A 26,181-nucleotide genomic window follows, 5' to 3' on the forward strand; every position below is an offset into this window, starting at 1 on the left:
AAAAGATAAGCTATGAGAGAGACTTAAAACTTGAATTCAATTGTTTTGAGCAAATGAGAGAATGTGAGAGGTATAATCTCGTGCAAGGTCTATATAAAGAAGCTAAGGGGACAAAGAGACAAGGGTGGAGCGTCCATACCATTCAAATTTGAAATGGCAATCTTTGACCTGCTTTTTGCTGCCACTCGACCCCACACTCGACTGTACACGGTCGAGCACCTTGATCAAATTTTGAAATTTCAAAATTTTTCTTCTTGTTATTCCCTCCACTTGATCGTTCTAGCGATTTGAAGATCAAATGGGCCTTAATTCCTTTCTAGCTCAGTCGAGTACCTCTCGTGGGCAGATCGAGTGGGCCTGCGAGTCTCCTTCTCCAAGTCTAAATCTCTCCTTACCCAACTACATTTTCACCTAAAGGCCTGTCCACAACAAACATAAAAGAAAACACATCAAAACTACAAGGAAAATAAACCATATTTACAAAGGATACCTTAGGGACTTCCTCCCTAGTGAGCTTGTTTAAAGTCACTAAGCTTGACTTTGGTGTCCTTTTTAGACTTGGTTTAGATATCAAGGAGATGATGAAATCCTCCCTGGAACCTCTTGATCACCTCACCCTTAACACACAAACCATATTTCTTCTTGATTTTGAGCCTTGGTATTGCTTTCCTTAAGGACCTCTTGTTCAGCTTAACTTGAAGATCCTCAACCATACTAGTCAACTCTTGAACTGACCTCTTAAGCTTTTCCACAGAATCATCTCTCAATTGAGAGGAGAGCTTAGCCTTTGGAGTTGCTTCACCACTTAAACCTTCTTGACCTCCTTTGTCCTTGATAGTAAAAGGTTGATCATCAATGGTAGGAAGGTTGGTTGGGTTATAGATGTTAAACTTCATGGCTATATCTTCAGCAATGTTCAAGGTCACAAGACCCTCTTTGACATCGATAACTGCTCCAACAGTGGCTAGGAATGGCCTTCCAAGAATGATTGGATCTTCAGGTTCCTTGTCCATCTCCAACACCACAAAATCAGTGTGAACCCTTGCCTTCCCTATCTTGACTGGGACATTCTCCAACCTTCCAACTATCTCCTTGTTTGACCCATCAGCTAGACATATATGAAGGTTGGTGGATTTGAAATCAGTTCTCCCAAGCTTTTGTGATATGGAGTATGTCATCACACTTGTTGAAGCTCCCAAATCACAAAGGCATTGGTTGTAGTGAAGATAGCTAAGTGTGCAAGGCAGATAGAATGGACCTGGATCCTTAAGCTTGATTGGTATGATAACTCCTCCAAGGTCCTCAAGATCCTTCTCATCTTGAGCTTCAGCCTTCTTCTTTGACAAATCAAGCAAAAAATCCTTGTAGAGAGGATATGGATCATACTGTTCCAAGGCAGGTCCTCTCTCTTCTTCTTGGTAAGCAATGGTGATCTCTTGTATGGCCATCACTTCTTCTTTTTTCTCAATCACAACCACTTCCTTCAAAGCCTTCTCTTCTTCTTGTTGCTTAGCCATCATCTCCTTTCTCTCAATGATTTCCCTAAGCTCCTTAATCTTTTGTGCTTTGAAACGTCCTGGGAATGGAAGAGGTGGCTTGTAAGCAAGAGGAATGTACGTAGCAGGCTTGGCAGCTTCTGAATCTGCAACTCGATCGACCACTCGAGCATGCACTCGGTCGAGTGGCTGTTCGAGTACTTGGTCGAGTGCAATAGCGGACTCCAGTTGCTTTGCACAAACGTCACTTGGGGCTTCAGTAACTAATGAATTCCCCCAAACTTGGACTTCACTGTCCTCAGTGACTTCCTCATCAGAGATATGAATGGCTTTTGCAGTGAACTCCCTTGGATTTTGAACAGCTTTTCCAGGGAGTTGGTTGGGTTTAGGAGCTGAAGTAGAGGCAATGTTGCTCTCCATATACTTCACTCTGGAGTTGAGACCTTCAAACTTCATGTTCAGATCATTGTACTGTGATGTTAGCCTTTGATTCAACTCAGCAAACTGTTTGGCTTCCTCAATCTTGCCTTGTGTTTGCCCAATCAACAACTGTTGCATCATTGCTCTTAAGTCTTGTTCCTGGCCTTGGTTAGTCTGAAACCCTGGTGGGGGACACAATTGGGGCTGGAACACTTGGTGTTGTTGCTTGGGGATGTAGTTTTGTTGCTGTTGAGGTTGTTGAGGTGGATAGACTTGGTCTTGAGGGTTGGCCACATTAGTGCTCCTATAAGAGAGATTGTTGTTTTTGAAAACTCCTTGGTTGTAGCCTTTGAATCCTCCCTGGTTTTGCATGTAGCACAAATCAGAAAATTCAGGCTCCCCCTCTTGAACTGGAGCTTCTTCTTCACCAATGAAGTGAATGGACTTGGACTGGCTTAGGAGTATCTTGTCAAGCTTCTCATTGACCATCTTCAAATCCTTCTTATACTCGTCCTCTTGATCAGTTGAGGAGCCCCTTATGGTCCTATCATAGTCCTCATTATAATTGCCATCAGATTGAGCAAGATTCTCAACTAATTCTCATCCTTCTTCCACATTCTTGTTGAGGAAGTTGCCATTAGAGGCTGTATCAAGAAGCATTCTTATCTTGGGAAGCACTCCTCTATACAAGGTGCTTAGAAGTGACTCATTGCTGAAGCCATGGTGAGGACACTGAGTCTGGAATCCTTTAAACCTCTCCTAAGCTTCACAAAAGCTCTCATTATTCCTTTGAGCAAACCCAGAAATTTCATTCCTCAACCTAGCAGTCCTTGCATTGGAGAAGAACTTGGCCAGAAAAGCTTTCTTGCATGCATCCCATGTGGTGATAGCTCCAGTAGGAAGAGTCTTCTCCCAAAGGTGAGCTTTGTCTCCAAGAGAAAATGGGAAGAGCCTTAATTTGAATCCATCTTCACTCACTCCATTGATCTTTGTGAGTCCACATATTCTGTCAAACTCATCAAGGTGATCTAGTGGATCCTCCATTGGCAACCCATGAAATTTGTTGGCTTGTATCATTGAAATCAATCCACTCTTGATCTCAAAGTTATTGTTTGCTACTGAAGGTGGCACAATTCCAGCCCTTTGGTTGTGGGTATTGGGTGCATCTCCTGCACCAATGTGCCTTGGTCTCTGCTCATGGATAGCTGGTTGCTCCATGATGTCTTGACCTTGTTGTTGTTGAACTACTCTTCCTTGCTTATGTCTCAAACCCTTTTGTAGCCTGTGGATGTTGTCAATAGGCTGTGGAAGACTGTCTTTGCCTTTTGACCTTGTGTGCATCAACAAACTCTTCTACAGACTCGAACATGTACACGGTTGAGCGCAGGCTCGAGTGGGTGGTCGAGTCGACTGGGAAGTAATGGCTAATTGGATCCGGCTTCTGGCTCGATCAAGTGCTCGATCACAGCTCGGTCGAGTGGTGGTCGAGTAGGTGGTCGAGTGGGTACCTGAAACAAAAAATAGCCAAGCAAAGGAAGATTCGAGTTCAGTAACTTCACAAGTGTTTAAACGAACTTAATCTTTAGACTAATAATGATCCTAAATGTCACAAAACACACTCAAATGGGCAACAGCGCCAAATTGAAACTGACTTTTTCTGTGGTGTGGTGAATGAATGATGTATGGAATGATGATGTATGGAATGAATAGAAGTCAGGGTGTTTCAATTCCCCTTATGCAGTTGCAGTATAAGAGGTGTCAATCCTATCTGAGTGTTTGTGAACAATCAAGATATGCATATGAGTCTAAGTCAAGCCAATTGTAAAGATTGTTTGTCACTAACAATCCTATAATGAGATATGAAATGCAGAAAGTAAAAACAACTAGAACAAGATACTAAATGCAAACAGAACAGACAAATTAAAACTATAATGAAACTAGAACAGAGATAGACACTATGCTAATGAACTAATGCAAGACAAGTAATGAACAGAAACCTAAGTGAATGCAATGGAAATGAAACAGGAATGAAACAAGACAATCACAAATCATAAACACAAGTTCTGGGGATGAACTCGAGCAGCACTCGACCGAGTGTAGGTCGAGTGCAGGGTCGAGCTAGACTAAACGTGAAAACAGAGCAACACAAGAAAAACAGAGCAATGCAAAAACGAATCAAACAACAAGCAAGCAATGATATTTAGACTAAGATATTAATAAACAAAGAAGGCCTTGAGGAGGGATTCATGGGCTGAGCTAATCATTGTGGTTATCTAACTTGGTCAACAAATCTCAAGCAACCTTTGAGCTGATCTCTAGACATATTATTCTAAGACATGTTTAATCCACTCTCATGGCAAGAAACAATCAAACCTATGCATTTCTAGACTTGTTCTCACAAAGTAAAGAATCTACACAAGCAGGCATTAAGCAATACATCTCAAACCAAACAAGACTTCTAATCTCTTAGCAAGCCTAATGGTAAGCTCTAGATCTAGCCTTATCTATGCTTCTTAGACATTGGTGTGATGCTAAGATGCTTGAAATCAAACCCTACCTTCTCAGATATAGGATCAGCATTAAGAACATCTAGCCTAGAAGAGATCTACAACAATCAAGCTTGACCAAATCAAATAAACCACAAGATCAACCCAGCCTAACCCATCCTCAAGGTCCTAAGCAAACTACTCACAAAAACACATGGTGAAATATGTCAAAAACCCAGAAAATATTGAAACTTACATCATTAGAAAGATGAAACAGAGATCTACAATATTGATGAAGAAATAAAACTCGAAATCTTAATATTTTGAAAGTTATAAAACAAACAAAATACAAGAATCTAGTGTTTCTTTCTTAAACAAGTACAAAATCTAAAAAATAAAAGAAAGTGCAAAAGGAATAAATCTAAAAAAGGTAAAAACTAGGTTTTAGACTCTCTAAAAAGCTGGACTCTTTGGTGGCTGCAGGTACAAGGGCCTTATATAGGAGGTGAGGTGGAAGCCCTAAGAATACAAAAAGTCAAAGCAGTCAACGGCTCGGTCAACTCGACCAGTGCTCGGTCGAGTGGCTGGTAGAGCTGGCTTCTCTCGTGCATTCTCCACTCGGTCGAGTCCTTCTCAGCACACGGTCGAGTGGTGGTCGAGTGTGCGGTCGAGTTGGACTCCGGACCTTGATTCTACAGCCTTAACTCTCTTGTTTTCTCCTCAGGATTGCTTCACTTCTCCTCAGCATTGCTTCCATGCTCCTTAAGCTCCAAAATCACCTGTTTATGCATGAAAAGATGCAAATGCAATGCAACTATACTCTAATGCATGATTAGTCCTAAAGCTACACAATAATGACCTAAATGGATAGCAAAAGATGCAAAAGTTGTGAATAAACTAAGGGAAAAAAAGGTAAAATATATGAACATCATGTTTCCAGCAAGGAACAGAAGATTTGGCCCACAGAATACAAAGATACACTTCATTTTCCAAAGGAGGTCAATCTAGTTTTTCACCTAAAGAGCTTTTGGTCCAATTGGTTTAGGAGCTTCCAGAATTATGTATGGCAACCATGAGCTGTTTCTACTAAGACCAAGGTGAAGAAATCACATGCATCCCATATTGTTTCTCATCAGCAAGTTGGACCAAAGAGTCAAAGAGAGAGAAGATCAAGAGCTTATGGCCAAAGAGAGCATGAGAAATTCTATTGGGGATGATACATATCAAGTTCAGCCCACTTTGAGTCTAATTAAAATCCAAGAAAACCCAAAATAATCATTTTATTTTGTGGTGAAAGAGGGGTGACGAAAATGGAGTTCAACTCACCTTGGGAAGGACCAGCCCCGACTCAAAACTCTTTAGAGCCCTAGGGCAAAAACATTTTTTGAACTAAGGTATATATACACTGAAATTTTAGTATATTTGTACTTTTAAAAACTTGTTTGAACCCTCTTAAAAATTATTTCCACAAAATAGACCCTAATATACATATAAATGTTAAGAATTTGGACTATTTAAAAAAAAAAATTGGACCCTTAAACACAAGAATTTCAGTGTATTTCAGTGTTCTAGATGGTACCATGGGCCACTGCCCCTCTGCCCTCCCCACTTGAGCCGGGGCTGGGAAGGACACCTTGGAAATGATACCCTGGGAAGAAAAACTTCAAGAGTTGGATCTTCATTCAACCATCTATCTTTAATGTGGTTTAGTTTCAAGAACAATTAATACTTGGCCTTATTAACAAGTTTCTTATCCCTATAAAAACTCATGTAATCTCATTTGAGAATAATCAATCAATTTTCTTTTTCGTTTTATGAGTTTATCTCTTTGTTCTTTATCTAGAACACTTCCTTGTTTTTTGGTGTGTAATATCCAAGCAACAGCCTCCTCTTGTTGGACTAGTGTATCATATATAACAGCGATTGGAGTTACGAATATCAGCAGCCTTCCACAACTGCTGTGCAACCCCTAAATCTATTAAATCTCTCTTGTTGCATCTTGCACCTTCGCGAGTTTCTATCCTTTCTAATCCGGCTGAGTTATCCTCGAATTTGAGCGTATCATCTTGAAATTTGACAATAATAATATTTGTAATGATGAGTATTTGGCAAAAATTTTGGTGGGATATAATTTAGCTTTAGATTATTGTAATAATTGTTATAATATATTTAAAATATATAAAAAATATAAATAAGTGTATGAAGGTAAATACAAATATGATTTTTTTTCTAACTAAATTTATTTATATATTTACTTAGGAAATATTTTTTTTATATATTTAAAAAATTGTTTAGGGTTTAGGAATTATTTTCTTCAATAATTTTAAAACCTGCACATTGAACCCTTATCTAATATTATAAAATCAAAAGTCATGTATTTCTGAATAAACTGTTAGTAAATAATTAGTAATTTTCCAAAGGAAAGAAAAATGTCAATTTGACCGAGACTTACAATCATGAAATATTTCCAAGAGATTTTCAGTATTTTACTATCGAACATACTTCAGTTCATCCTTAATTAGGGGTGAAATTGTTTTTGTCACTTTTCTTGTTTTAGCCAATCAATTAACGTCATGTCATATTAAACTAAAAATATACATATTTAAAAACTATTAGCAAAAATATAATTTAATTAAATCCAAACCAACTTAAAATATTGTTTAATTATAAAATCTAAATTTTTATATTGCATATTAACTCAAATCAACATATAATTTTGTTTAATTATAAAACCTAAACTCTAATTTTCTTTTATAAATCTAAACTGTAAAATCTAAACCCTAACTCTTGTTTATAAACTTAAACTGACATATAGTCTTGCTAAATTATAAAGTTTTAACCTCCAACGATATATCACATCGTTTAATTATAAAAGATAAACCTTATTTATAAACTCATATGGACATATAACTTTATAAAATCATAACGGCTTATTCGAGGAATCCGTGGACGATTCCGCCATGATCGCCTCCGTTCGCTCTCAGGTGGGTTCCACTTCTTCCTTGTCTCTTCTTACCTTTGTGTGTTTCTTGCTTTCGCAGATATGGATGGCGAACTTTGCATTTTTTTTTTTCCTTTTTGTTTAGGAAGATTGGTGTTCTTTGTTAAGCAATTGATGGTTGTTAAAGTTTGGATTTTTTTTTGCTGTTTTGAGTACTTATTAATCCGTCGTCGGTTAGTTTTTACTGTGACCATTGACTTAGTGTTGTCGTAATGATGTTATTCTTCCAGATAAATTATGCTGTTCTCAAGGAAAGAGATATTCGCAGACATCAGAATGATGATATTGGACAAGTTTCCATGATCCTCTCTTTAAGCTATGTTGAAGCGAGCATTTTGCTTCTTCACTATCAATGGTAAATTCCCTTGACATTTACTGTGTGCTTTTGTTATAAATCTTGCTGTTTTCTGTGTGTTTTTGATTATTATAGGATATTGTTTATCCTCGAATTGTTTCAAAACGACCTCTCTTCCTCGAATTTGTTTTTGATATGCTTTATTAATTAAATGGACTATATATGTTCTTTGTGAACATACAAAGAACATATATTGATGTCCAAACTAGTGGGTTTTCTCTAGAACTATTTTATTTGTTTTCAGTTCTCCTTCTTTTCAAGTTGTTTCCCCCCATTATCTTTTATAAAGGGCAGGGGAAATAAAAATATGCGCAAATTCAGTCATTATTCTCCATATGAAAACACGACCGACTCTAAACAGAACATAGGTCTAACTAGAGAAAGAACCGTAGAAAGTCAAACGAAACTGATGTAATCAATTTTTTTAAAAATATTTCAATATAGAGCTAAGTAGAACTTTTTTAATGTCAGAACAATGTACTCTGAAAATACAGGCAATGGTTCTGTTTTAAAAATGCAGAATCTACCCAAAACGTACCAGTACTCTGTCAAACTTAATCGAACTAAATAAACATACAGTCATTTAACAAAAAAGTATATAACCGTCTTACTTTACAACAAATAAGAAGAACAACAAAGAACCCATATTATAGAAACTTTTATGGTACGTCAACTAACACAATGACAAAGTTCGAAGCCCAAAATGTCAATACACAAATGAAGATGGGCCTCATCTTCGAACTTTTAATATAAAAACAAATACCACGGTCAGAAAAACATCCCCAAAAACCCAAATTTTGGGCCCAGACCTATTAACATAAGTCTTCGAGCTGTAATCAAACCACTACGAAGAATAACAATTGGGAAGGCCCCAGTTCAAACATATAAAATTAGATACAGTTGTCAAAATTCAATAAATGATCGGAAAAATAGTTTATTAAAAAATATTATAATTACCCCAATTCCCACGGCTAAGATCCAAATTTGACAATCAAATTGAAGTCCACCTTTAAAACCCCACTACACCAGTATTGAGATTTGAAACGGCAATCAGGCAAAAAAAGGAAGGCAAACCATCCGTCCTAAAAAACCTTTATTAATGGAGGATTATTTAAACAAAGTACCCAACATCTATATATAAAGCAACCTTATACTGTATTAAAAAAGTTATAAGCGTAACGCAAAAAAAAACCCAAAACAACAGTGCAACAATGGCCAGAAACCAAAACAGGGAGTACACATTTTCTTATGAAACTGTTCCCTCATCTCTGCTGAGCAAAATATCAATACTCCTCACAATCAGAAGGCCACAGACAGGAGAACATCAAACCGAAGTCCACATACCTTACCCAATAAACACCGAGGATTCGACATTAGCACACTATAGAGGTCTCTTACTATACCACCTAGCAACTAATGGAATACCAGTCAACAAGGGTAGAAGAAGAACAGCATGGTTCATGCAATTTCTGAACGCAGTTCTACTAACAGAAATTCAAAGCAATAGGACTTTTGTTATGCACTTCACAGTTACAGTTTACAACTTGCAGGAAAACTACATTCCGAAGACCGAGATCTTCATTGCAAATCTACAAACATCGAGAAGAAGGCCAACCAAAGAAGAGGAAAATGAAGCCTGCGTTATTTGTTTGGAAACATTTACAAGAAAAGATGAAGTCAACACTCTCAAATGTAACCATACTTACCACCATCACTGTATTATCAGTTGGCTATATGTGACAAGGAATTGTCCTATATGTAGGGAAACAGATCTCTAAGAGAAGTTTTAAATAAACACAATATGGCTATTGTGAAGACATTATCTTATCCTCTTTCTGTTATAAACCTATCGCCCAATTACCATTGTTTCAATAACAACACCCGTTTAAAATCGTGTCATTCGATAAGATGGTTTACTAGAAAATCAAACCGGGGACAAAACCAAAACTAACGTTGATATGATTGTTCATGCGAGAAACTTCACATACTTTAAATAACGTTCATTTAAACAACCTTTTAAAAATTATGAATAAAAATTTCAATTTTACTTTTAAATACAGTAGACTATAATAACAAGCAATGAAAAACCCGAAAATACAATAATATAAATATTACGCGAAATCTACAAGTGACAAATACTCCAACATAAACAACCCACTAACTTTAATTAAAAAACGCAGAATTTAAATTACCCCACTAACATAAGCTAACAGAATGAATAAGAAGACACAACTTTAGGAAGTAACTAATTTTAAATAAATTAGACGAAACATAGATCGAAAATGAAACCGACACACCAACGGACACCCTAAAGAGAAAATATGCCAACTGAGGCATAAACTCATATCTACTAATCTTCATAAGAATATGAGAATACAATCAGACACAAACCTATGTTAACATACACATACATTACAAATAGTCTTCTAGGGAAAATAAAAATTATATTATAAATGGATTTTAACTGTACGCCACATGTGTGACATTATACTTTTGTAAACAACTTTTCTAATTATTCTTAAGTTTGAATCAATTTGAGAAAATAAAGGACCACAAATTTAAGAAGACAGACCACTCTCCCAATTTACACTAACCATTATACCATAAATTAATCATAACGAACTAAACGGCAAATCTCGTAAAGACATGCATATCAAAGGTTCAACGAAAAGGGAAACGTATGTCCAACTCACAACCAGCTTATAAATAACTCTACGCAAAGTCTAAACTAAAAGTCATAGACAACTCCCAAAAAATGCTTCCAAACACAGCCTACTCCATTGAAGAACTCCCATACGATGTGCTCGGAGATATTATCTCTCGAGTTGCACGAAGGTCACGCACAAACGTCAGACATGTTATGCAAGCATCACCACATCTAGCCAAAGCAACACAAGATCACCGTGTTTACAAGCATATCAACCTACGACCACTAGCAATCAATCCCCTAGTAGCACTCACGAAATACCAAGATCTCATAGAAAAAACCATTGCAAGTGAAAATCTCGAGGCTCACTACATCAAAGGGATCCAAGAGTATTTCCAGAAAAACAACACAGAAGAAGGGTTGGAACACTTGAAAAAGGCAGCATAAGGTACTTACGAGAACGTTGTTTACCTTTACGGAATTGTACAGTTGTGCAAAACAAAAAGCCTAACCAATGTTATCATCCTCTATAAATTTACAAACTTCATAATAGAATCGTTGTTATCCTGATTCATTAACAAAGAAAACGACTCCATAATAAAGGTCTTCAGATACACTTATAGCATTTACAAACTCTCATTTGTAAAACAAGCCTCCTTTAAAAAAAATGATTAAACAAGTCAATCGAGAGACTAACAAACACATACATAGAATAAGAGAAACACAGCTAACAATTAAATTAACATTAATCGATAAATATATACGACACCATTACCAAGCCGGGTAAAAGAACTCGACCTACACAAACCCTTAGTCGAAGGGAAAGATGCTAATATTCAAGTTCGAGATTATCTTCCCATTAAACCTAAATTCATTGACTTACTAAACCGGCAAACATAATACTACACCTGACAATTTTCTGGGGACAACCCTTCATAGAGGTAAACATTTTATTTAACAACACACAAATCACATCTGATCGATACCAACACTCTGTAGACCAAACAAAACCAAATTAATACAATAATCGGCAATACAATTCACAAATTTATTCTGAAATGAAACCCAAAAAACAAAATTAAAAAAGCCAGAGTTCAACACCAACAAACACTGAACTGGACCAAAAAACCAGGGTAGAGCCAACTAACCCGTACGAATGCGAAGCACAGAGAATAAATTATGCATCACTGAAAGGGATAAATGAAGAAGGATTAGCAGGATGAAGGAAATACTTTGAAAACTCAAACTATACTGTAGATCGGGAAAATTACTTCTCCCCTATCCGTTCAGACGACATCCTATTTTGAAAAGGAAGAAAACCATTCCCACATGAAGGACAAACCAATAACAACCTAACGGCCCAACAAAATTCAAAGTATTAAAGATATTAAGGCCCAATGTCAAACATGAAAACAACGAAATTAAAATTACAGAATTGTAAGTAATTTAACTGCCAAAACATTTGACATCGAAAAACCCAAACAAATTACTCCAAAAACTAAAGCGTTTACAAAAAAACAACTACCACAGATTAATTATTTACTTTTTAAAAACTAAATACATTACCTACAACAACATCTACCACAACGAAAAATAGGGATCTACAAAATGAGTAAAAAAATAGATAATTAAAAACTAAACAAATAAAACAAACAATAACTATAGAAACCTTAACTACAAATTCTACATTATATAAATAGAAAAAAACATTATCATGATTTAAATCAATTATAGACTTCCAAAATAGAAATAAAATACCAACTTCAAAAAACTAAACCAACAAAAAAAAGCAACAAAAAAACCAATAACAATATACATGAAAACCATAACGACACAGAAATGCGGGAAAAAACAGAGAAAATATCAAACTCCAAAATAAAAATAAAAAAACAAACTCAAGAAACTTCCGCGCGTGGCGCGGATCAACTGCTAGTAAATAATAAACTACAGCTAGTGGTCCCATACCCACTAGCCACCTAACTACAATCACAACCAACAACGGAAATAACCAATAAATATCCAATAGTAAAATCAATATTATAACGTAACAATATCCAATATTCAACCAACAGAAAACATGGAACCAGCAACCTAGCAATGTTTCTAATGACTCAACTCTAGCAACCTAGCAATGCCAGACAACAACCAGTCGAGTCCCTAAAACATCCTCCTCCTCATTGCATTGATTCCACGATCACACTTTGCCTTTACCTGCACCACAAACACAAATTGCAATGCATGAGTATTTAATAAACACTCAGTAAGGCAATCCTCCCATCTACTGTGCTATACACACAAGCAATAGAGATACTCTAACCATCAACCAACAATCAACAAACAAACCAGGCACTGCATCGACCGACGACAAACATGCATCGACCGACACCGACTGAGGTTGCATCGACCGACACAAGCTTGCATCGACCGACACAAGGTTCGCTTGCATCGACCGACACTCACACTGAATCGACGGATGCATGCTCGACATTACACAGAAACCCTAATTGCATCGACCGACGCCTCCACATGGCATCGACCGATGCTCCTAGGTCAATCCGCGCCGTCCTCGCACTGTATCGACTGACGCACATGCCGAGCATCATTTTTCCCAAAGTTTTTCGCGGATCTTCGTTCCTACAAGCCACAAACTCGATCCAAGCCACAAGAAAGCCTCACACGAACCTAGATAACATTCTAACAAGCTACACAACATATACACACACAGATCAGAGAATCTCTAGCTTAGATAAGCCATGATCATGCACTTACCTTTGCCACAGAAGATTCTGAACCTTAAACAAGCAAACAACGCTCCTAGGAATCTCCTACAACAATCCCAGTTACAGATCTCTACAGGAACAGCCTCAAATCACCCAAAATCCTCAAGAACACTCAAGAACCTTTTCTCTTTTTTCTTTTCTCTCAAAAACGGCCAAACTCGCCGAATGAGACAAAACTCGAATTTAAGGGTTTTCCCTAAACCCAAAACGCAGCATTTAACTTAAAACTCGATCGAGAAACCCCAAACATGCATTGACCGATGCACCCCTAAACCGGGAATTTAGTTCGCGGATGTTACATTAATTATATTAAAAATATAGATAATATTAAGAAATTTATTTTCCCATTTATAATGTGATATATTTTTGGACTGATAAAAGAGGGGTAAAAAATAATTTTTTCTTTACTTTTTTTTTATTTTGGCGGCAGAAAAAAAAAAAAGATCTATTTTTTTTCACCCGTCTTTTTCTTTTTCTTTACTATCGGATATAATCAAGAAAAGTTTCCCAATACGTATTTATCGAATGTATATATTTTAAATTAAAAAATCGCTAGAGGTAATTAATTACAAAACAAAAAAATTAATTACTTTTTAGTTTTTGTTTTACTCGTACAATAATCTCTATTCCTATTCCTATTCCTAAAAGAATATGCTATTGTGCTCTCATCTCCATGGGTATATATATAAAGCTATAGCCCCCAACAATCTAATCTTCAACAGTCTTCATCAACTAAACCAAACCTAGTGCGTTTCAGAGAATCGCTTGTTGGTAAACACTTCATGTCCTTATATTCAATTTCTAAACATACTACTAATACATATATTTCTTTGCCAATGTTATTTTGATCTTTCAATGTTGTTAGACCTTATTGAACTAGAATCTTTTTTTTTTCGTGACAACAACTTCTATATATATTGTAACAATTGTTTTCACTTCTTTGGTTTTCAGAGTGAAGATAACAGAAAAAATATATTGAGATGGCGGCTAACAAGGAAGAAGGAAGCATCTTGAAAGCTCTTGACAGTGCAAAGACTCAACTGTACCACTACAAGGCGGTTGTAGTCTCCTGTATGGGTTTCTTCACAGACTCGTACGATCTCTTCGTGATATCTCTCGTCACGAAGCTACTTGGCCGGATCTACTATCAAGTTCCTGGCTCCTCCTCTCCTGGAAGCCTTCCTGACGGCATCTCTGCGGCCGTGAGCGGTGTGGCCTTTGCTGGAACGTTTCTTGGACAGATTTTCTTCGGGTGCCTTGGTGACAAGCTTGGACGTAAGGGAGTGTATGGTTTGACCCTCTTAATCATGACCATATGCTCCATTGGTTCTGGTCTTTCCCTTGGTCATGACCCCAAAACCGTCATGGTAACTCTTTGCTTCTTCCGCTTCTGGCTCGGGTTTGGCATTGGTGGTGACTACCCACTCTCGGCTACGACCATGTCCGAATATGCTAACAAACGTACTCGTGGTCGTTTCATAGCAGCGGTTTTTGGTATGCAAGGAGTTGGGATCCTTGCCGCAGGAATTGTTTCTGTACTTGTCTCGTCTATTTTCGAGAGTATGTTCCCATCTCGGGCCTATGTATTGGACGGTGCGGCCTCAACCGTCCCACAGGCGGATTACGTGTGGAGGATCATCCTCATGTTGGGCGCCTTACCAGCTCTCTTGACATACTATTGGCGTATGAAGATGCCTGAAACTGCTCGTTACACTTCTCTAGTCGCCAAGAACGCTGACCAAGCGGCTTTGGATATGACTAGAGTTCTTAACGTAGATGTTGAAGCCTCTTCCGCGAAACATGACCAAGCTAGGGTTTCCACTGATGAGTTTGGCTTGTTCTCCAAGAAATTCCTTCGCCGTCACGGACTTCACCTATTCGGAACAGCCACCACATGGTTCCTCCTCGACATTGCTTTCTACAGCCAAAACTTGTTCCAGAAGGATATCTTCACAACAATCGGATGGTTACCTCCGGCTAAAAACATGAACGCAATCCAAGAGCTCTTCATGATCGCCAGGGCTCAAACCCTAATCGCTCTGTGTAGCACGGTCCCTGGTTACGTTGCCACTATATGGTTAATCGACATAGTGGGACGGTACTTGATTCAGATCATTGGATTCGCTATGATGACTGTTTTCATGTTGGTTTTAGCCATACCGTACCACCATTGGCCTTTACCGGCTAACCGGATTGGTTTTGTGGTTTTCTACTCTCTCACTTTTTTCTTCTCCAATTTCGGACCTAACGCAACTACGTTCATTGTCCCGGCTGAGATTTTTCCGACGAGACTTAGGTCTACTTGTCACGGTATCTCGGCTGCGTCAGGTAAAGCCGGTGCGATGGTTGGTGCATTCGGGTTTGCTGCTTTGGTTAAAGCTGTAGGTATGAGCACGACGTTATACATCATGGCAACAATCAATTTTGTTGGCTTGTTGATCACGTTATTAGTAATTCCGGAGTCTAAGGGGATATCACTGGAGGAGCTTTCCGGCGAAACTGAACCGGAGAAGATCGAGGAGAAGATTGTTGTTTAGAATTTTTTTTTTTGGTTTTATTTTATTTTTCTTTTTTTTCAGAGTTTTAGGATTTTGTCAGATATATAGATCCTTATTAAAAGATTATATTATACTGGTTCTTGGTGAGTTTTCCCACTTATATATATATCTCTTTCTATTGTGTATTAAACAAAAAAAAATCGTTAGAACATTATATCCAAAGTAAAACAAGAAAAAGATAATATCATCAAAATATAAAATAAGGCTATAACTCTTAATCTCTATATACTTATTTAAGCAGTTTAACCATATGATAATGTCATTACATTTTAATTAATTTAATAACTAACAAGAAAAACTTATATTGGTTTATAAAATAATAATAAAAAAAATTAAATTATTTAATGAAATTATTTAACAGATTCCATTTTTTGTTTCAGAAATGTTATAAAATAATAACAAAATATTTAGAACAATTATAAAAGTTAATTTTCTTTATAAAACTAAGATTAAATATTTGCATCTCTAAATTGTTTAATAATGACATATATTTTAAAACTAAGATAGAACATTGTATATATTTCAAAATTTTAAAATATAATATCTAATTTTGTTAAATATTTTTTCGTACTGCACATCGACGCAATGACATGTTATTAAAATCTAAGGAATCACAATTGTTATATTTTATTCAATATAGTATATACAACTTAAAAAATAATCAAAAGTTAAAACGAGATTTCTAAACACGACCGCTTCAATGCGGATTTTATTTTATTTTCTAGATTTTAACAAATTTATATAATTCACGGGTTTGAACCTTGTATGATGTAACGAAGACATATTCAAATCAGAGTATGAAACTAAATAAATCAAATGTAAAAGATTATATAATGTATAGAGTAAATCAAATAAAACTTCTACCATTCCCTATGTTTCACAAAGAGTGTCATTTTGACACATTTCAAACATTAAAATATAAATATATACTCTTATTCAATAAGTGTTTAATGTGTTAATTTAGTAATAGATTAAAGGTAAAATTAGGAAATCTAATGCAAAAAATGCTTTAAAAATATAAAATAATGCATTGCTAATATAAAATGACACTTTTTGTGAAACAAAAATAAAATTCTAAAATAATATTCTTTGTGAAACAGAATTTTTATAATTAACAAATTACAGTAAAGTTGATGCAAATATTTCTTTTTTAGTGTATAACACGGATAACTATCTAGTTGTTGTTATTAGACAAACACTCGCGTTGTTTATAGACTCATTCTGGTTATTACTCAGTTCTACGTTATTCTAGTAATCCTCCCTTTTTTATTTTACAATATTATCCGAACAAATAGTTCAAACTTGACATGATTTTGTATACATTGTAACAAATTATCTATTAAAACAAATGTTTGTTCCATTGACTAACATTCTGTCCAACTTCTTTGTAACAGGCTCTTTTGATCTGTTTGTCCAAGTCAAAGATGTCCAAAGACAGTAAGTGATCTTTCATATTTCTAGTGAGATGGTTGACATGGGTTGAAGTCTTGAAGAGAACTTTACATGATGGATGATCTTGTTGAAGTTACCACCAATAATCGAATTCTGATTTTCAAGGAAAAGACTCGACTGAATTTCTTGGTTGTCATTCCACATATTAGTTCTCTCTTCTCTGAGGTTTGAAGCGTAGACAGCCGTGAAAATAAAACTTCTTACTCATTTAGATTTGAAATCAATTTTTGCCCTTTTTTGTAATATAATTTTTTTGATGTGAGACATTCACCACATATTTTCCATCTTCGAATAAGTAGTATATTTTTGTTTTTATAATATGTATAAAAACTATATTTTTATTTTAATTTAGTATTTTGTATCGTATATAATTTGAGTAATATAAAAGTAGATAAAAGTGTATAAAGCTAACGAAGAGAGAGAGAGTGATTATATTTCATCTTTTTGTTGTAGAGGAAATGTGTGTTTAATCATACAAAGATACTCCTATATATAGTGAAGAAAATAGACATATACTATTGTGGTAATAAACGTCAATGAGCTCGAGTTTAAAATCAATACCAAAAGTCTTGACTTTTAAAACACTCTCCCTTGGAGCTCATTGTCATTTATGCATTTCTGAAGTGTTTTGTAGCATCGTGAAAAACCTTTTTTGGAAACTCATTGAGAAAAAACCATTGTACGGTAAAAAGAGTATAATTAATCACACTTGCTCTCCCTCGAATAACTTAGTGTAACACTCTAGAGATCCCTTTGATGATGCATTCCAATGTTATGGACATGTTTTCTGAATATTGAAGTAGGCAATGAGTTTGTGAAAAGATCTGCCACATTGTTAGATGACAAACATATCTTACTTTAACAACCTTATTTTTCTCAAGCTCTTTGGTAGGGCTGGGCAAAATAAACGTACTCGAATACCTAACTTGGAATTCGACCCAAAAAGACTGGTTTGGGTTCGGTCTAGGTATACCTATATAATAACTCTATTGGGTTCTATATTGATAAACTCGTGGGTTCGGGTTCGGGTTAGGATAATACCCGTTACCCAAACAGGTACCCATAAAACTGGAAAATATAGAAATATATCTAGAATATTAATAATATTTAGCATTGATATAATTCAATTATCCAAAATTATAATTGTAATTTTGAATATATCAATTAGTTTTATACCTAAATACCTAAAATAATTAAAATATCTAAAAAATATTTGTTACATATGTCAAAATTTATCTAAAAATTATTTAAATTTAAAACTTTTAAAGATTTTTTTGGGTATCCGGTAGTTCAGGTAGTAATTAGGTTCTCAAAATTTGTAACCCAAACTGACCCGAACTCGATAGTACCCAAACTGAAACTCTAAAATTATCCAATGGGTTCTATTTTCCTAAACCCGTTTACCCGAACCCGAACGGGCAATACCCAAACCTGAACGGGTTACCCATATGCCCAAACCTACTCTTTGGTATATGAGAAGAACTTTGGAGGGATGTGTTTGACTCAATATACCCAAACCTGAACGGGTTACCCATATGCCCAAGCCTTTTTTTGTCTGAGCAACACATGCCACATTATCTTCATATAAGATAGTTGGCTACGTTTTTACGCGGATTCCACTACTTGATAGAATGTGTTGACTTATTGACCTAAGACATACACATTCTCTACTTGCCTCATGAAGTGCAATGATTTTAGCATGATTTGAGAAAGTAGCTACTAATGTCTGTTTCTAAGAGCACCTGGATATAGCGGTGCCCCCAACAGTAAAAATATACCCAGTTTGTGATTGAGTTTTTTGTGGATCTGATAAATACCCTACATCTTTAAAACCCACCATTTGACCTTTTGATTCTTTAGGATAAAATAATCCTAAATTAATAGTCCGTTGAAGGTAACGAAAGACATGTTTTATCCCACTCCAATGTCTTTGTGTAGGGGATGAGCTGAACCTCGCAAAAGGTTAATGACAAATGATATATCAGGCCGAGTGCAAATTGCAAGGTACATTAATGCTCTAATTGCACTTAGATATGGTACTTCATGACCAAATATCTCCTCATTTTCTTCATGTGGTCGGAATGGATCATTTTTAACTTTAAGTGATCTAATGACCATTGGTTTATTGAGAGGATTTGCTTTATCTATATGAAAGCGTTTTGAAACTCTTAGGGGGATGTATTCAACTTGACATTTTAAGTGATTTGTGTAAAATTTACAAATCCTATGTTTTTCAATCATGGATTTTAAAAAGTCGATTAAAATCCACTGATAATTTAAAAATCTACTTTAAAATCCACAGTTACTCAAAACACTTTGTGGATTTGGATTTTAAAAAGTTTTAGGGATTCTGGAAGATTTGAGAGGATTTGTTTAGTTAAAAATACAAAAATCCAAATCTCATGGTTTTAGGTGGGATTTGAAAGAATTTTAACATAAATCGTATCAACTTCCCTAAAATCTATCAAAATTCCAAATTTCCTAAATCCCAAAAAAACCTTCAAAATCATACTTTCAATACACCCCCTTAGTGAATGTGGATTGGTGTACAAATATTCCCTTATGAGAATGTTCAATTTTTGAACACCAATATTTGAGTCTTTTAGATGACATTCATAAAATATTTGAGTCTCTTTAAACACCAATTTTGAACCTATATCTAGGATGTGTACAAAATCAAATCATTACCCATATTGATGGTAAAATCTGTGATACATTGAGGCAAAACATAAAAATAAAAAGATTTAAACACATTTTTTAGATTCAAGATATTCAAGAAGGATTACATAACATTCAGTATGAAATTTATAAACGTGAATTCACACCTACCATGTTTCGACACACATGCTTAGGAATTATGTTAAATTAGATTGTGATACATTAAGGCAAAACATAAGATAGGTAGTCTAATTATAATTTATGAAGGACTTCTTGATATTTAGGAAGTAGTCATTGACGTTTAGAAAAATCCCCCTAAAGCATCATGATGGATATTTCTATTGCTATATTTATTGTATAACACCAATATGTGCACAAAATCAAATAATTATACATCACTACTAATAGAGTAATATGTGATACAATAAGGCAAAAAACATATATAGAGATTTAAAACACATTTTAAAAAAATTTAGAAAGGATTCCATAGTTTTTAGGAAGACGTTCTTGAATTTTAGAAAGATCTTCCATAATGACTTGAACTCAAATTTCCAAGTCAAGTGCTCATCTTCGTCATCAACTCTCTCCTTTGTTGTTGAAAAAAAAAACGACTTCTCTTCGTATGTTCGTGGGAAACATAAACCCAATTTCTTCCATTCACTTATTATAGTTGCCTAAAAAGTAAGTCAATCATCAGCTTCAATATCACTTTATAAGTGGATAAACAAACGAAATTTGAAACACTTTATTATTGGTTAAGTCATTATTATCTTCTCACACAAAACTATAATACCTACTATTGTGTTATTTTTCTTTATTAGAACACTATGTTTCCCATCATTAATGTCAAGCTTTATTCCACAATTCTCAATCATACACCATTACCACTACACAAATTGATAGTTCGGTTCAAATCGAACATACACAAAGGCAAAAGAAGCATCAACATGTGGAACCATTCGAGGTTTCGTTGCATAAGCAAATATACCTCCAACATCAATGATTGGTCCAACGTCAATAATAGGCTTCAGCTTATACCCTATCCCTGTTGTGTGATTGATAAGAATACTATCACCTTCCCCAACTCATTTGTCGCAACATTCCCTGTTTTACACTCACCGTAAACTCTAACTTCGGATGTATCCAAAGTTTCTGAAAAAGAATCTAGCATTAGACTGAACCACCATTGCTTTAACTCCCTCCGCACCAAGACATACCGAAGCGTGTTTACAAGACGATCCACATCCGAAGTTTTTACCGTCGATGATGATCAAGTACTTGGTCTTCATCTCACCCCAAATGAACGAATCGCTCCTTGTAAGCAGCTGGGATTCAAAATTCAAAATTGAGACAAGTAGTAATCAGATTGGATTGGATCGAGAGTTTGGTTGGAGATTCATACAAAGTTCATGTGTGCAATTGCCAATTGAATCACCACCATTGTTGTCTTTGTAAGGAGCACCGTCGGGTCAAAATACATTGATGCCCTTGGAACTGTTATTGTTGTCGATCTCGATCTCTAATTCGACAGCCTATAACTCACCGGAAACGATGGAGCCGTGGGAGAGCTCACCAGAAACGCTGGAGCAAAACAATAAATACTGTCGAATTAAATAATAAATTTTCCTGAATAGAAAATTAAATATTCAAAAATGCTAGACTTAGACTAATTAAGTATGTGTGTTACATGTGAATAGAAAAACCTACTAAATTAATTACCATCATTGAACTTTTTAATAAATTAATTATTAAAAAATATATACATGTAACGTAATTTATTTACCATCATTAAGTATGTAAGTATGTAACGTAATTTTTGGTTTCTATCTTCTTGGTCACTGATTCGTTTTCGTAGTAGCTCCACCGAGAAAAATTCCGAGCGGGGCGACATAGGTTTCTCAGACAAATCTTGTGTTGCCCAGACTTTGATCTGTGAGTTCAGATCTAATTTCAGATATGTCGAGGATTATTGGGAAAAGAGGGATTCACCACTTCCACAGGCTCAATTCTGCATCGTTCACGACCGTGTCTGCTTCTTCGATCGAGAAAGGGCAAAATCGTGTCATTGATGCTTCGTTAACTCTCATTCGTGAAAGGGCTAGGCTCAAAGTATACACTTTTTTTTGTTTTGTAAAGGTTTAATCTTTTTTCAATGTTTATTGGTCTTGTCCCTTGCTTGATGATTGATTGTGTTGTTGTAGGGAGAGTTAGTGCGTCTTTTAGGAGGAGCTAAAGCTGCAACATCACTTCTTGGAGTACCACTTGGTCACAACTCTTCTTTCCTTCAAGGTCCTGCCTTTGCTCCTCCTCGTATTAGAGAAGCTATTTGGTGTGGTAGCACAAACTCTGCAACTGAAGAAGGTATTAACATGGGTTTCATCTTTTGTATAGCAACAAAATCTGGTTGTGGATGAGGAGCCTAGATCATCCAACTTAGGCTATTCATGGTTTATAAATTGATTGATGTTGTTTGGTGGAATATATTGCAGGGAAGGACTTGAAGGATCCACGGGTTCTAACTGATGTTGGGGATGTTCCAGTACAAGAGATTAGAGATTGTGGGGTTGATGATGATAGACTGATGAATGTAATAAGTGAATCTGTGAAGTTGGTGATGGAAGAGGTAAAGCTATTTTCACCATTAGCTCTAGATGTTATGCTACCTTACGTATTTCAGTAAATAGGTTTTGAATGTTTTGAATCATAAAATCCGTGAGTGTTTGAGGTCAACACGTCTCAGTGCTGTATTAGTCTTTTGTTATACTTATTGGATCATCTTGGTGTTATATAGGATCTGAAGTTTTTCTGTTTGGTCACATTTGATTGACATACTGTTTTTTAAAGGGCAATGAAGCTAAAAGTCCAAGTCACTGATGTTTTTGTTATCTGTGTCAGGAACCATTGCGTCCGCTGGTCTTAGGTGGAGATCATTCCATTTCTTATCCTGTTGTGAGAGCGGTTTCTGAGAAGCTTGGAGGGCCTGTGGACATTCTTCATCTTGATGCCCATCCTGATATCTATGACTGTTTCGAAGGAAACAAGTACTCTCATGCATCTTCTTTTGCTCGTATCATGGAAGGTGGCTATGTCCGGCGGCTTTTACAGGTTTGTCCGATTTCTCTGTTGTATATACATCACAATCTCTTGGGAAAGATAATCTCCTAAGGAGAACCAAAAATTTCTTGTAGGTTGGGATTAGATCGATAAACCAGGAAGGACGGGAACAGGGCAAGAGGTTTGGAGTAGAACAATATGAGATGCGAACCTTCTCGAGAGATCGCCCTATGTTGGAAAATCTGGTATCTCTATCTCTCCCTATAGGTAGACTAGACGAAGAGTATTTGATGTAAGGGGTGGTCATTCAGTTTGAAACTTGGTGGTATTAAATTAGTTAGTTCAGCTTTAGTCTGAGGAATTTGGTTGGGGTTTTGTATGCATTGCTTCTTGAATGCTTGTTAGAGGTTTTGTGCATTTGGTACATGTTAAGTTATATATTGAATGTGGTTTGTACAGAAACTAGGGGAAGGAGTGAAGGGAGTATACATCTCGATAGATGTTGACTGCCTCGATCCGGCATTTGCACCCGGAGTGTCCCACATCGAACCAGGAGGTCTTTCTTTCCGAGATGTCCTTAACATCTTACACAACCTTCAGGCAGATGTTGTTGGGGCTGATGTTGTTGAGTTCAACCCACAACGTGATACTGTGGACGGTATGACGGCAATGGTTGCGGCTAAGCTTGTTAGAGAATTAGCCGCGAAAATCTCGAAATGAACCAGAATGGTTGTTTGGAGTATCTTGTTTTATCATGTTTCTATGTTTCATTGTGAAAGTTTGTAACATTCATATTAGGTTCTTGAATGCAACAAGTCTGCCTCTGTAGACGAACAAACATAATATAAATTCTGATCTTAGGTTATAATATCAATGTTCATACCCTCATAATCCTCTGCTTTTTTTTGCGGGACATTGTCGTTAACCATCGCTCGACCTAGCAGGTATCTTGGCATTCAATATAGCTCGTAAGCAGGGGCCAAAGCTTAGATCCTGACTTGCAAATCTCTGAATCAGATAATGGTCGCTCTAGCACGAATACCCAACCAGTTCTCTGAGTTCAGTCATATATATGATAATAAGAATGCCTACACTATGATCATGCATTTTAAAAGTAAATGTCAATGAAGGACGACTAACTATATTATTATTTTTTGTATGTGTTGGGTTTGATCGGTTCCTTACGCATCGTTCTTTCGTTAAAGATGCTCTCGACCAACAAAACCTCTCCTGATAATATATTCTAACAGCAACGTTAGTGCTATGTGTTGTTAAATCATGAGGACATCTTTGAAAGTGCAGGTATTATACTTGGAACACAAGTTTGAAACCTTTCTTGTCCAGGACAAATCAAGTTTTACAACGATAGCATGAATCGTTGAGACGTAAATACTGTCACCACTCACCTCGTAGTAGTACTATATCAGATATACTTCCTAACTCTGTATTCTGGAACCTCACGGTAATGATTTTCCCCGTTCTTGCAAAAGGCTAAATTAGTTGCCCAAGAAGTGGTGGGCGAGTGGTAGGACCAGCGTGGGGAAAGGGTGAAACTCCCATACCCAAGTTCGATCTTCCTTTATTGCTGTTATCAACACTTTGTTGGAAAGTCTGTCAGCTTGGCCCACTTGGTTTATTCGGTAGTTAGAAATGTAGGCGGCCTGATTACCCCCGGGTATTAGTCGGAAAGCATTCCAAACTTGGGTTAGGCAGTGTAATAGCCCAACATCTAGGTGTTGGCGACGAGTTCACATGGTAGCACTTTGGTGCGTTCCCCCTAAGACTAACCGGATCAGCCGATCGGGTCTATCAAAAAAAAAAAAAAGAAGAAAGTACAAAACAACAACGTACTCTTCTTTCTTCTCGTCTACCCAAAAAAGACCTCTTAGATCTTCGTACCGACCGAGGAATATCCGGTTCCTACGTCCATGATTTCTTCATCTCCTAGTCTCCCAAGATTGTATTGGTCACGTTTGATCGACTCTTGAGGTGGAAGATGGATCTTTTTCTTGCTAAACAAATCTATGATAATATATATATATATATATATATATATATATATATATATATATATATATATATATATATGGAGATTGGATTTAGAATCAAGAACCAAGAAGTTACCTGAGTTGGCCAAGAATCAAATCGCTGATAATGTTAGAATAAGATATGATTAGGGGTGTCAATCGGGCTGGTCCGGCCCAAAATTCGTAAAACTCGCAAATGTCTGACTCTGGCCCGGTCCAAAATATTTCCGAGCCTATATTTCAAAGTCCGAGCCCGGTTCTAACAGGGTTACATGGCTTTTCGGGCTTATGTTAAAGATCAAAAATTCAAATTTATAAGCCTTAAAAAACAGTGTTTAAAGGTGCACTGTAAAACAAGTCAATCAAAATTTTAATAACTCATCTATATTTACTACAACCAATTTAATTTATAAGAAACAATTAAAACTAAATAAAATTTTAATACTTTAACCAAATAAAACAAAATATAATTCATATAAAATATCATAGATAAAAATTTCAAAAGTATTAAGTAAAGTTATTAAGTAAATATGAAAACTATGATTAGAGTTTAAAACTTTATTTACAATAGCAATCAAACAAAAATGTTAACACAAAAGTACAAATATATTTGTTAAACGGCTTTTCGGGCTGGCCCCAACTCGGTCGGGCTAAGCCCGAAAAACCATATAGCCCAAACGGGCTGAGCCCGTAAAGCCCTTTTTTTACTGGACATACATATTTAAGCTCGAGCCGTTGTTTTTCAGGGCTGGGCCGCAGGTTTTGACCCTAATTGACATGCCTAGATATGACTATCAGGCCCGGCCCACTTATCTGCTTTAGGCCACATAATATACAAAAATAATTTGGGCTAGGTAACGAAGCAAATCTTAGCTAAGTTGGTTATGTTGTAGGAGAACAAGTACAATGGTGCTGGTTCGATTCTCCAAATCAGCAATTTTTGTATTTTTTAAATTGTTTGTATTATATGTGCACACTTGAAAAAATTTTGGGTTCACACCACCCTCTCTTAATTAACCAGTCAGAATACAACAATATGCCATGTCATATCATATTAAAAAAAATAAATCAAAATTAAAATAAAAAGACAATACAAATTAAGGAAACAAATTATGTAGATCTTTTATCAAGAAAATTATGTCGGTTTGGGTTATAAAAGAGGATTAGAGATTAAATTTGTAATTTAAAATTTGTATATCGGTTTGGGTTTATAAAGAATGGTTAGGATTTAGATTTTATAATTAAAC

General features: G+C 36.0%; 2 protein-coding genes, 1 long non-coding RNA gene, 1 other non-coding gene and 1 pseudogene across 5 annotated transcripts; 4 read left to right on the plus strand and 1 right to left on the minus strand.

The window, feature by feature from the left end:
- The first annotated feature begins 2,631 nt into the window (after positions 1-2,631).
- Positions 2,632-2,738, plus strand: LOC147940102 (small nucleolar RNA R71). The gene has a single exon (XR_015564839.1). It is a non-coding gene; the product is annotated as a small nucleolar RNA R71 (small nucleolar RNA).
- A 7,775-nt stretch (positions 2,739-10,513) lies between these two features.
- On the plus strand, positions 10,514-10,852 carry LOC147940103 (F-box protein At2g35280-like). Its single transcript, XM_087461150.1, has one exon. It carries the CDS (start codon positions 10,514-10,516, stop codon positions 10,850-10,852), a length of 339 nt encoding a protein of 112 aa, XP_087317276.1.
- A 3,043-nt stretch (positions 10,853-13,895) lies between these two features.
- On the plus strand, positions 13,896-15,827 carry LOC104709547 (putative inorganic phosphate transporter 1-6 pseudogene; annotated as a pseudogene). The gene is made up of 2 exons (XR_015564698.1): positions 13,896-13,956; positions 14,137-15,827. The product of XR_015564698.1 is annotated as a putative inorganic phosphate transporter 1-6 pseudogene (transcript).
- A 4,863-nt stretch (positions 15,828-20,690) lies between these two features.
- Positions 20,691-21,397, minus strand: LOC147940104 (uncharacterized). Its single transcript, XR_015563857.1, has 2 exons — positions 21,256-21,397; positions 20,691-21,178 (listed from the first exon to the last, which is right to left on the minus strand). It is a non-coding gene; the product is annotated as an uncharacterized LOC147940104 (long non-coding RNA).
- A 49-nt stretch (positions 21,398-21,446) lies between these two features.
- LOC104707199 (arginase 1, mitochondrial) lies at positions 21,447-23,798 on the plus strand. The gene is made up of 6 exons (XM_087461689.1): positions 21,447-21,962; positions 22,055-22,214; positions 22,343-22,476; positions 22,749-22,958; positions 23,042-23,152; positions 23,367-23,798. Exons 1-6 carry the CDS (start codon positions 21,810-21,812, stop codon positions 23,625-23,627), a joined length of 1,029 nt encoding a protein of 342 aa, XP_087317815.1. The 5' UTR covers positions 21,447-21,809; the 3' UTR covers positions 23,628-23,798.
- The last annotated feature ends 2,383 nt before the right edge of the window (positions 23,799-26,181 follow it).

The sequence above is a fragment of the Camelina sativa genome, chromosome 8 (assembly GCF_030686135.1).
Source record: "Camelina sativa cultivar CO46 ecotype springtype chromosome 8, ASM3068613v1".
Taxonomy (NCBI): Eukaryota; Viridiplantae; Streptophyta; class Magnoliopsida; order Brassicales; family Brassicaceae; genus Camelina; species Camelina sativa.